The 11,701-nt window shown below is 42.5% G+C and overlaps 1 protein-coding gene across 1 annotated transcript in view; it reads left to right on the top strand.

The window, feature by feature from the left end:
* The window catches only part of TRIP11 (thyroid hormone receptor interactor 11), a 74,733-nt gene that overhangs the window by 37,569 nt on the left and 25,463 nt on the right, over window positions 1–11,701 (top strand). Inside the window, exons 13-16 of the mRNA XM_006879210.1 lie at window positions 2,194–2,334; window positions 2,835–3,028; window positions 7,718–7,881; window positions 11,379–11,482. Coding sequence (XP_006879272.1) covers window positions 2,194–2,334; window positions 2,835–3,028; window positions 7,718–7,881; window positions 11,379–11,482 — 603 coding nt within the window. The remainder of the gene's footprint in view (window positions 1–2,193; window positions 2,335–2,834; window positions 3,029–7,717; window positions 7,882–11,378; window positions 11,483–11,701) is intronic.

Here is an 11,701-nt window from a genome sequence, read left to right on the forward strand (position 1 = left end):
CATCTAGAAATACTTCTCTCAGAATACTGTGATTCATTCTAAGTACATTTTCCTTTGAGATACCTAAGCGTTTCTTCCAAAAAAATTGGCACTCCCAAATACGTTTTTGAACTTTGCTGACTTTTTATTATAGCCTGCTAGTAGAGAAAAAAAGAATTTCATCTTTATTAGTGTTTTCCTTTGTTGTTGGTGTTCTGTGCCATGGACCGCACTAGGATTCACAGCGACCCTGTGGACAGTGGGTCTGAACCTTGCATTTCTCACTCCATCCTCACTCTCTAATGCACTCAAGCCCATTGTTGCAGTCTGTGTCGATCCATCTTGTTAAGGGTCTACCTCTCTTTCGCTGACCCTCCGCCTTTCCCAGCATGGTGTTCTTCTCTAAGGGACTGACCCTGCCTGACAACATGCCCAAAGTATGTGGGATGAAGGCTCACTGTCCTCACCTCTTAAGAAGCAACCTGGTTGCATTTCCTTTGAAATCACTGCCACTTAAGAAAATCCAAAGTGCATTTCAGTAGATGCTGGGAATGGTTAACAGTGTAGAGATTGTTATATATATAGAGAAACATACCCTACACTGTACCTTAAGTATCTTTGGTTATGATCTCCAGTTAGAATTATGTTTTACTTGGGACCCAGTGAACATGTGCATGTATATGTGTGTGTCCACGCATGCATATACAACAGAAATAAATTTCAGGAACCAGAAATTACCCTGAAACTCTGTTAAAAAGATAAAAAGTCGTAAATGGATCTTTATGAGTCACCAGTTCAAAGTCAGCCTGGAAGTGGATGTGTTAGCCATGAGTCTTGCTTTCACATAGTTGTTGGGTGACATCAGGTCTGCACTGACTCATAGGGACCTGTGGAACAGAGAACTCCTCCGTAAGGTTGTCTAGACTCCAGACCCCGTCACCAGGTGTTTGTCCTCTGGAGCCACTGGTTGGCTTTGAACTGGTGATCTTTAGGGTTAGCAGCCAAGTGCTTACCTCTTTGTACCACCAGCACCCTCTTCCCCCGTGGGAGTGTCAGTAAATACTCCTGTCTCAGCCTTTCCACTATAGTGATTTCACCATACACATTTACTTATTCAACTCTCTGGGATATTTTGGCGTCATTATGCAGGAGGAGGTGTTGAAATGAGAACAGCCAGTGTTTCTACATTTTTGTTTTGTTTCTACATTTTGTTTTAAGGATTTGTCCTAAAGGACAAATTGAGTGTTCTTTCAAGAGAGGGAAAGTTTGAAGTAATAGATTAATATACATAGACTCATTTGATAAGACTATTTAAAATGGAAGAGTCCGCTGTAACTGGTCCGAGATGTTTTTGCCTTTTCAAACGCCGGCTGTGCCCCTAAACTTCCTGACCCAGCATTAGCAGCAAAGGCTTCTCCTCCTGCACTGGGGTGTTGCACTTGCTCTGGTGCTGCCAGGAGGCACCCGCAGCCAGCGATGGTGTGCGCCTGATAGCAAGCTTTTACGGTTAAACAAACATGGACATTTTGGGGTGATTTTGTAGTTTATAAACAGTTATATGGGGTAAGTGTGATCAGATTTTATCTCTTATGGTTGTTTAAAAACCACTAAAATTTTGTATTTTTACTGTTTTAGAATAGTTTAATATATTGATTGTTTAATTCACAGAAAGCTTACAAAAAGATAGTGAAATTTCCATATGCTCAAATCTAGTTTTCCTCATTGTTATTACTGTGTTAGTTTTGTCACAGCTGATGAGCCAATATGATGATCACTAAATCTCATACTTTATTCTGCTTACTTTGATTTTCATCAGCTGTCCATTTCCTGTCCCAGCGTCCCACGCATGAACTCATCCTCCACATTTAATTGTCATGTCTGCTCAGGGGCGTCTAGACTGACAGTTTATCAGAATTGCCTTAAAAAAAATTCATGTGGGGAGCTCTGGTGGCCTGGGCTGTAAGGCATCACGCTCCTAATGCAAAGGCCAGGCCTCTGGTGTTGCAGCTCCACCAGTGTCCCGTTAGGCACACTCCTCCTGTGAGTTCTGCCGTCTCAGAAGCCCACCGGGAAGGGCTGACTTGACAATGAGGTGGCTTTGGTTTGTTTTTTTTAGTTTGATATTGTTAACTAAATCTCTTAATTATTTGATGAAGAAAATACCTTTTAGAAAATGTAGTTATCTTTAAAACTAAAGTTGTTTCTTTCCAAAAGGGCAAGACGGGGGAGTTAAATCAGCTTTTAAATGCAGTTAAGTCAATGCAGGAGAAGACGGTTGTGTTTCAGCAGGAAAGAGACCAGGTCATGTTGGCTCTGAAACAGAAGCAGATGGAGAACAGTGCCCTGCAGAACGAGGTATGCATCCCCCTTAGTGGCCCAGCGGGCCAAACAGTGTGTTGAATAACTCTTCAGTAAGAAAACAGGAGGAGTGGTCCAATAAAAAGAATTTCTCACTCAGGTTATATTTTTGTATTCCTTCCCTAATTTGCCGTAGGAGAGTTTGGTCTCCTGGGCTGTATTTTATTTCACTTTTCAAAAATGGAAACCATGACTTATCTTGTTATTAGAAAACTGTCTCAATCAAAAAGTAAGGAGAAGTGCTTTCCCTCCTCAGACCAGTGCTTTATATTCTTCCATTTCCCCTTTTAGCCATGGAAATTGAGATCTTAACAAAGCCAGAACATTCAAGGTGTTTTCAGGAGATTTTTTTCTATCAGAGTTACATCTTACAGTATGAGAAGTTAGTATACTATTTATACACTTCATAATGGGAAAAAGAATTGATAACAAAATAGTGTGCTGGGGGGAAATGGGAGCATTCTGTGGAGAAAAATAAAGAAATGCTCTCTGCCTAGGTCCAACATTTACGTGACAAAGAATCACGCTTAAACCAGGAGCTAGAGAGATTACGTAACCATCTTTTAGAATCAGAAGATTCTTACACCCGCGAAGCTTTGGCTGCAGAAGACAGGGAGGCTAAACTTAGGAAGAAAGTCACAGCATTGGAGGAAAAGCTGTACTCATCTTCTCAGGCAATGGAAAATGCAAGGTAATTTTGGGTTTTTTAAAATTTTAAAACATTTGCTTTAATTGAACACATTTTGAATGCCATATACAGTAAGCATTTTAAATGTTGTTGTTGTTATTAAGTGCTGTCACATCGAGCATGACTCATAGCAATCTTATGAACAAAAGATATGAACTCTGTTCCATAACTATCATCATTTCTCTAATGCTCAGTGTTTCCAAAGGCATGCTGTTTAGGAAGTGGATACCACTCCTGTTTCCAAGCCTGTCTTACTCTGGGAGCTCCACCAAACATTGTCCACCATGGGTAACCATTATGACATTTGACACACCAGTGGCACAGTGTTCAGCATTATAGCAACCCCAGGGTACCTTAGTACAGCAAATTGACAGACCAGTGCTGTACCACTTAGAAGAATGTCCTTCCTAAACACAATTAACACCAGGCCCAAGGGCTCCAACTGATTTGTAAATACAAAGGCTCACTCACCAGGTCCTGATTGACTTAAACAAGAGTCTTCCAACTTCCACCTTCAGCTGCTAATTAGCTAATCCAGTAAATCCTGTCAGCTCATACACAATCGATTGTGAACAAAATAAAAAACCACCAAGAATGTTAGCTCATTTTATTCTCACACAGTTCTCTCCATTTTGCAGATGGAGAAACTGAGCATTGAGAGTAACCTACTCTTAGATTGTGAGTAGATTTCACACTCTGACTCTTAAACAGACCAGATGTTCAAACTGAGGTCTATGAATTTTAACCATTGCCCTTGCCTTTTATCCTTGTAGTAGATAAGACTTAAATTCTTAATGAATTGGCTTAGTTGGACACCTGAAGCACTGATGTATGTTTTCATTCTTAGACAGTCATCCAAGGTTGAACTGCTGTTATGTGCTGTCAAGTCAACTACAATGCTTAGGGTTATAGATGCATTCATGCAGATCTGAACCCTATCCTATCCTGTACCAGTCCATCTTGTTGAAGGTGGTCTTCTTTCTCTGACCTTCCACCTTTTACAGCTTGATGTCTTTTTCCAACGACTGGCCCTTCCTGGCAGCATGCCCAAAGTATGTGAGACAAAGTTTCATCATCCTTGTCTCTAAGAAGCACCCTGGCTGCATTTCCTCCAAGATTTATTTGTTCTTTTGGCAGTTCAGGGGACATTCAGTACTCTTCTCCAACACCACAGTTCAAAGGCATTTACTTCTGTCATCTTTACTCAGTATCCAACTGTCAGATGCCAAGGAAAGGAAACATTTGAAGAAACCATGGCTTGGATCAGGCACACCTTAATCTCTAGGATGACATCATTTTGCTCTTTAGTACTTTAAAGAGATGCTTGACAGCACAGATTTTCCCAATGCAACACATTTTTTAATGTTTTGACTGCTGTTACCATGGGTATTGATTGTGGATCCAAGTAAAATGAAATTGTTGGCAACTTAGTCTTTTCTCCATCTATCACAGTGTTGCCTGTTGGTCTAGTAGGGATGATTTTTGCTTTTTTAATGTTATGATAAAATTCATATTGATAATTGTAGTCTTAGATCTTCTGAAATAAGTACTTATGTCTTCACTTTCTGCAAGCAAGGATGTGTCAGCAGAGTCACAGTTTGTTGTATTAGGTGTGGATATTAGAAGGGAGAATGATATGGAAGGTGCCAGGTAAGACCCCAGGTCAGTGTGAATGAACTCTGAGTTTACTAGAACTTTTGAGTGATCAGGTCTCTTCTTGTGTATTTTTAACTTTAATTTCTCTCTATAAAATGTTTTCTCCTCTTCCTCCCATAACACAAGCAGTAAACTATTAACTTCAGGGAAATCAGGCAATTCAAACAAACAAAAAGCCATAGTTGCATGTACTTAGAGGTAATCTGTTTTTGACCCTTTTTATGCTTTTGAGAGGGTGGAGGGACGGCACAAGAGGGGAAGACCCTCTATGAGGTGGATTGATTCAGTGACTGGGGTAATTTGGATGGGTGTGTCAGGCAGTGCAATTGGCACAGGATAGAACAGGGTTTAGGGCTGTTGTACATAGGGTCGCTGTGAGTTGCAAGCGACTCGACGGCACAGAACAACAACAACATGTGTGTGCATCTGTTGTTGTTATGTACCTCTGAGTTGGTGCCGACCCACAGCTGACCCTCCGGTGGCTTTTCAGGAGTAGTTTACCATATGGGAGCAGCCTGCCCATCCTTTAGTACTCTTCTTCAGTACTACAGTTCAGAGTCGTCAGGTCTTCTCCCATTCTTACTCATTGTCCAGCTCTCAGGTGCATCGCAGTGATTGAAAAGGCCAGCATGGCCTGAATCAGGGACACTTTAGTCTTCAAGCTGACATCAACGCTCCTCAGTAATTTGGACAGATCGCTGACAGCAGGGATCAAATACAGTACGTCTCGTGATCTTCTGGTACCAGAGGTGTTGATTGTGCATCCAAGTGAGAGGAAATTGTTGACAGTTTTGATTGTTAACAATTTCAATGGGTAGCTACATGACCAGGACCATTATTTGAAAAGCATAATATTTTAATATAGTCATTTATTGGATGCTTAAGCTATCCAAAATTGTTCAATGTGATCTTGTGATATAACTATTAATTTTTTGTGTTGTTTATTATTTTTGTAGTGACATCTTTTTCAGAAGTAGAACTACTTGGTCAGAAGGCATTTTAAACACTTTTGAGTTGAATTGCTAAATTATCTTACAGAAAGATATTCAGCAGTAGTAAGTCTGTGTGTCTCTTTATCACGCTGAGGGTTGCTGAGGGAGATTTCAGGAGATGGTAGATATTGTCTCTAGGAATTACAGGCTAATAGAGCATATTAAAGAGGGAGGCTCGCGGTGGATTGGCACAGTGACTAGGCTGTGGCTGGCCTCTGTACAGCAGAGATTGTGAGCACGGGGTAGAATGGGGCAGGGTTTCCTCCTGCTGCATGTGGAGATGTTACGAGGTACACCTGACTCAGTGGCACTTCACAGCCACAGAGAATGTTCTTGAAAGCTCCTTTACTGCCTCTTGTAGGATGTGTTACTGTTTCTTCAGATTCAAGAGGAAAACTTGTTTCAAATGAGAATGACAGCAGTGGATGATCATCTGTGTGTGTATTTCATGTTTGGCAGAAATGCCATCACATGTTCTGGCTACAACTTCCAGTCTGTTTTTCAACTCTGAGACTGTCTTCTCTAATTAGTTTCCAGTCTCTGTCCCTTTTCATTTACCCCTCTTAGAACTCTGAGAATAACCTTTCTTGTAGATCTGTGACTGGACAGCCAGTTAGGATTCACATGATGTGGTCCTAGTCGACCTTCTGCCTTAGCCTTACTGTGCCCTGTACCTGCATTCCAGCCAGGCACTGTCACTCAGTTCTTCACGGGAGCAGCTGCTTTCCTGTGTCTTTTCCCTCTTCCTTTCAGTTTTGTTTCCTCTGCCGGAAGGTAGGCCTGATCTCAGAGGGTTTTCCTTTGACCCCCACCTGTTTTCAGAGACCATTTTCTTCATGACAGGTGCCTTATTTAGCTTTCTGCTCCTCAAATCTGAAAACAAACACCTGGGAGGTATTCTGGTCCCCCCTCTTCGTGTGACTCTATGTCCTGCTTTTCCTTGAATCTTCATTGGGGTTCTTATTCTGCACTTTAGGGTACAGATGATTGCTGTCTCCTACCCAGTGCAGTGTGTGGTTGCCAGGTTAGAAGTGATTATGTCCACTTTCTGCTCTTCTCCTTCTTCTTACGCATAGTCTATAGAATACTTCTACACATAGTTTGTAGAATACCAGTAAATATTTGTTGTGTAACTCAGATCTACAAACCAGATTCTGGTGTCTGGGGCCTTTACTTACCAGTAGTGACAGAAGACATTTGTTAGGTTTTTTAATGCAGTCATTTCATCCATACTATCACTGCAAAGGCGAGCAGAGTCCAAGGACAGCTGGGGACAGAGTTCAAGTCTACTTTCTCTTCTTTCCACAAGAGGGTGCTAAAGTCTCTCCACAGTGAGCATAATGGGCTTATTTTATGAACTTAGGGTGCTCTTAAAGCAGCATTTAACTGAGTATTAAAAACTGATGAAGTCTGTTGTAGTGTTTTGTATATGTTTGTAAAGTAAGGTTGCACATCAGTGAGCCAAGCCCAGATGGGTTCTATATAGATCTCCTAAGGATCTGTGAATTCTTTTTTGCAACAAAAGTAAGGTTTACTAATCTTGAATGTAGGCAGAAAAAAAATAAAAGTAAAAGAGAATACTTAAAGCAGTTCATCACTGAGATAGACTTAAGAAAGTAGTCAATTCCAGCTGATCGTAAATAGTAAATATCAAGGGGATGTCGTTACCTCTTTTGTTTTAGGTTGGAAGTTGGAAGAGAAATGACCTTTAAGGTCCTTTACACACTACAACTATGATAAAATACATTTTATCATTTTATTCTAGAAGCACAGACATTGCAAGATACTTGTAATTTTTGTAAATTTTCCTTTTACCGACATATCTTGTTTAACCTAATTTTTACTCTTTAAAAATGAGCATTTGTTCAAAGTCACTTTTACAGACGGGCTGACTGGGTTATCTTTAAAAGAGGAGCAACAATGAGAGAGACTCACCTGGCTCCTTAGACTCTGAGTAGAATTTTATGCAAGAAAATGTGGGAGCGGTGTATGCTCTTGTAGTAAACCGAGAGAGACAGTTTGCCTCCTACTGTTTCGTTTGAAGCCATCAAGCCAGCATGCAAGTGATGTCACTGCAGGAACAGCTGAACCTGGTCTCCAAGCAGAGGGACGAGAAGGCGCTGCAGCTCTCCGCCTCTCAGGAGCAAGTGAAGCAGTACGCCCTGTCGCTCTCCAACCTGCAGATGGTGCTCGAGCACTTCCAGCAAGGTGAGGTGTGCAGCCAGTCCACCAGGGAAACAGATTCGAGGAGGGAATCTTGCGTTCTTGGAAGGTTATTTCAGATGAGGCTAGGGAGGTCTCTGAAAGGTTACCCAGCTGTAGGGGAAAGGGAAAGTGACCATGAAGAAATGCACTTAGCTTCCTTTCACAGTCAAGCCTTTTATTGTTGTTAGGTGCCATCAAATCAGCTGCCGCTCACATTGACCTTATAAACAACAGGTCCGAACCTTGCCCTTTTCTTTGCCACCCTCACTGTCTCTGATGTGCTCGAGCACATTGTTAGAGGCATGTGTTACTCCAGACTGGAGAACATAAACCATTACTTAATGGATGAGCTGGGGAGATAAGTGGTAATAAGAGAGAATGATCTAATTATAAAAAGTGAGCATGAAGGAAGCGGGAAAGACACACAGGAAGATGCTCGGGTGTGGAGATAGTGGTTGGAAGTTCAGGTCTTTGAAACACTGATTAACTTGCTCTTAACTCTTCATGCATAATCCAGACAAACCCAGATGCACTGACATCCCTCGATTCTGACGCACAGTGACCCCCGTGGGATAGGTTAGAACTGCCTCATAGGGATTCTAGGGCTGTAAGTCTTCACAAAAACAGACTACCATATCTTTCTCTCATAGAGCTGATGGTGGGTTCCAACAGCTGGCCTTTGATTTGGCAGCCCAGTGCTTTGCCTACAGTGCCACCAGGGCTCTGTATTCTGAAGTGATTACATTCTTCAGTCTAGAATACCTTTCTGGAGTCATGGTAACAGCGACCAGATCAGTTTTACCCAGAGAACCTGCTCCTTCCCATCCTCACGTTTGCCCCCTGTAGACAGTTCACCCATCCATTGTTTCCTCATCCATTAAACACTTGGTAGGCGGGGGATGCACTGCTGATGGGCGTGGTTTAGGGAGAATGAGAATACCGAGGGTTAGGTTCCTGCCTGAGCAAAACCTTGATTTTGTAAATGGAAGTTAAGGAGACCTACAGGGTTATGCGACTTAATGGACTGGGAAACCTCGGCTGCTCTGACCTCCAGGGCTCATTGATTATGCAAAGGCATTTGACTGCGTGGATCATAACAAACTGTGGCTGACTCTGAGAAGAATGGGAATCCCAGAACATTTAATCGTGCTAATGCGAAACCTATACTTGGACCAAGAGGCAGTAGTCAGAACAGAGCAGGGTAACACTGCATGGTTCAGAATTGGGAAGGGTGTACGCCAGGGATGCATCCTGTCTCCATACCTTTTCAACATGTATGCAGAGCAGATTATCCGAGAGGCTGGGCTCTATGAGGAGAAGCGTGGCGTTAGGATTGGTGGACGATCTATCAACAATCTGCGTTATGCAGATGATACAACCTTGCTCACTGAAACTGAGGAGGACCTCATGCACTCACTGCAGAGGGTCAAGGACTGCAGCCTTCAATATGGACTGAGGCTCAATGTCAAGACAAAAATTCTCACCACTGAACCAATCGGTAGCATCATTATGGATGGTGAAGAGATTGAGATTGTTCACAGCTTCAGTTTGCTCGGCTCCATGGTCAACACTCTTGGCACCAGTAGCCAGGAAATCAAAAAACGTATTGCGATGGGAAAGTCTGCGGTTAGGGACTTCTCCAAAATACTCAAGAGCAACAGTGTCTCTCTGGAGACTAAGGTCCACCTGATACAGGCCATGGTTTTTGCAATCACTTGTTATGCATCAGAGAGTTGGGCAATGACTAGGGAGGATAGAAGGAGAATTGACGCCTTTGAGCTGTGGTGCTGGAGAAGAGTACTGAATGTACCATGGACTGCCAAGAAAACAAACAGATTCATCGTAGAGAGGATTAAACCAGGGTGCTCCTTGGAGGCAAGGATTCTGGGGCTTCATCTGACATACTTTGGACATGTTGTAAGGAGAGACGGGTCTTTAGAGAGGGACATCATGCTGGGTAGAGTGGAGGGACAGCGCAGGAGGGGAAGACCCTCTATGAGGTGGATTGATTCAGTGACTGGGGCACTCGGGGTGGGTGTGTCAGAGGCAGTGAGATTGGCACAGGATAGAGCACGGTTTAGGGCTGTTGTACATAGGGTCGCTATGAGTCGCAAATGACTCGACGGTATGTAACAACAACAACAACAACAGGGTTATGTGTTTTCTCCAAGGTTTGAATCTGAAATGGAAGAGTTCACTAGACCTCTTCTATAAATGACCACATATTCTGAACTGGTGTACAAAGCAGTGTGGGACAGAGGCCATAGAGAAACATTGCCCAAGAAGAAGGGATTGAGGGATGTTCCCCAGGCGGAGGAGAACTTGCACGGTGGACACACTGAAGCAGTACCCTGATCTCCTGACTGTAATTCCACTTAAATTTACTGCACAGGCACGCCATTTTCTTGTTAAAGAAACATATAGTTTACATAAAGCTTTTAGGCTTTTAGTCCAGTACTTTCCATGGAGTGACATATTTTAAAGAATTATTTTCGTGACAAGAAACGTTGTATAGACACCTCCCTGCGGTTAATTCCCATTGTTCACATTATCAGACTCAACTGTAGAATTTCTACAGATTAACCCTAAATGGCCCATTTATGTATTAGATATGTTTTAACCAAAGCCACGTTTGTCTTCAAACAATATTGTAAAGTTCTTGGTGAACATAGATGTTGCTCGCAGCATGAGAACCCGATGGGAAGTGGCCCAGCTGGCGGTCCTGTGAAGCCTGCCTCACTTGTTGTCACCTTCTCCCTGCACCCTGCCCTCTCCCACGTGAGCCTCTGCTGGCCCCACAGACCCTGCGCTCTTCCACACGTGGTGCTGTGCTCTTGTAATGGCTGTGGATGTAAATATAAATGTTTAAACCTGCAGCTTTAACAGAGCTGTAATCCAACCTTTTGGATTACTTAAGTGTATGGATAAGCAAATGAGCCCTGGTGATGGCATGGTGGATAAAGCGCCCAGCTGTTAAACCAAAAGGTTGGCAGTTCATACCCACCCATCAGCTGCTCCATGTGAGAAAGCTGCGTCAGTCTGCTCCCATAGCGACTTATGGACTGGGAAACCTCGGCTGCTCTCTGGCCTCCAGGGTTCATCCAGCATCACTGGAGCTTGGAATCCCTTCAGAAAGAATGGGTTTGGTAGGCTGGTGTAAATAAGTAAATTCCTTACATAAAAAAGAAAGCACTTGAACTATATTTGTTACATTATTAAAATATTAAACTCAGAAACTTAAATCATTGCCGTTGAGACAGACTTGACTCATAGCTGACCCTCAAATGATTTTTTTCTGAGGCTGTAAAGAGCAAGGGAGGAGATTGTTCGTCCTTCTCCCTCTGAGCTGCGGTGGATTTGAACCGTCAGATACTGCCCCTGGGTTAGCAGCACAACTTCCTACAGACTATGCCACCAGAGTACTCTAAATATGAAGTGGTTAAAATTCTGGTGACATCACACAACTCCAGGGTACTAACATAACTTGTATTCCCCTTCAGAGGAAAAAGCTATGTATTCTGCTGAGCTGGAAAAGCAAAAACAGCTTGTAGGAGAATGGAAGAAAAAGGCCGAAAACATGGAAGGGAAGCTGACGTCCTTACAGGTAGGCTTGGGAGAACTTTCTCTCAATTACTTTTAGAATCTTTGTCTTAGAAATAATTTTTAAACCATTCATTTAGTACATTGCCTTTAAATGGCTGTTCTACATTCAGCCTAATGCTGGGTTGTAACAGTGGACAAGCTGTGTTAACATTTTCCTCATCTGATGTACAGTTTGGCATAGAAACAGCAAATAAGAATAAAGGGCATTTAAAAATTTTTT

This window comes from Elephantulus edwardii, unplaced genomic scaffold (genome assembly GCF_000299155.1).
Source record: "Elephantulus edwardii isolate Elephantulus edwardi_28Jun2011 unplaced genomic scaffold, EleEdw1.0 scaffold00002, whole genome shotgun sequence".
Taxonomy (NCBI): Eukaryota; Metazoa; Chordata; class Mammalia; order Macroscelidea; family Macroscelididae; genus Elephantulus; species Elephantulus edwardii.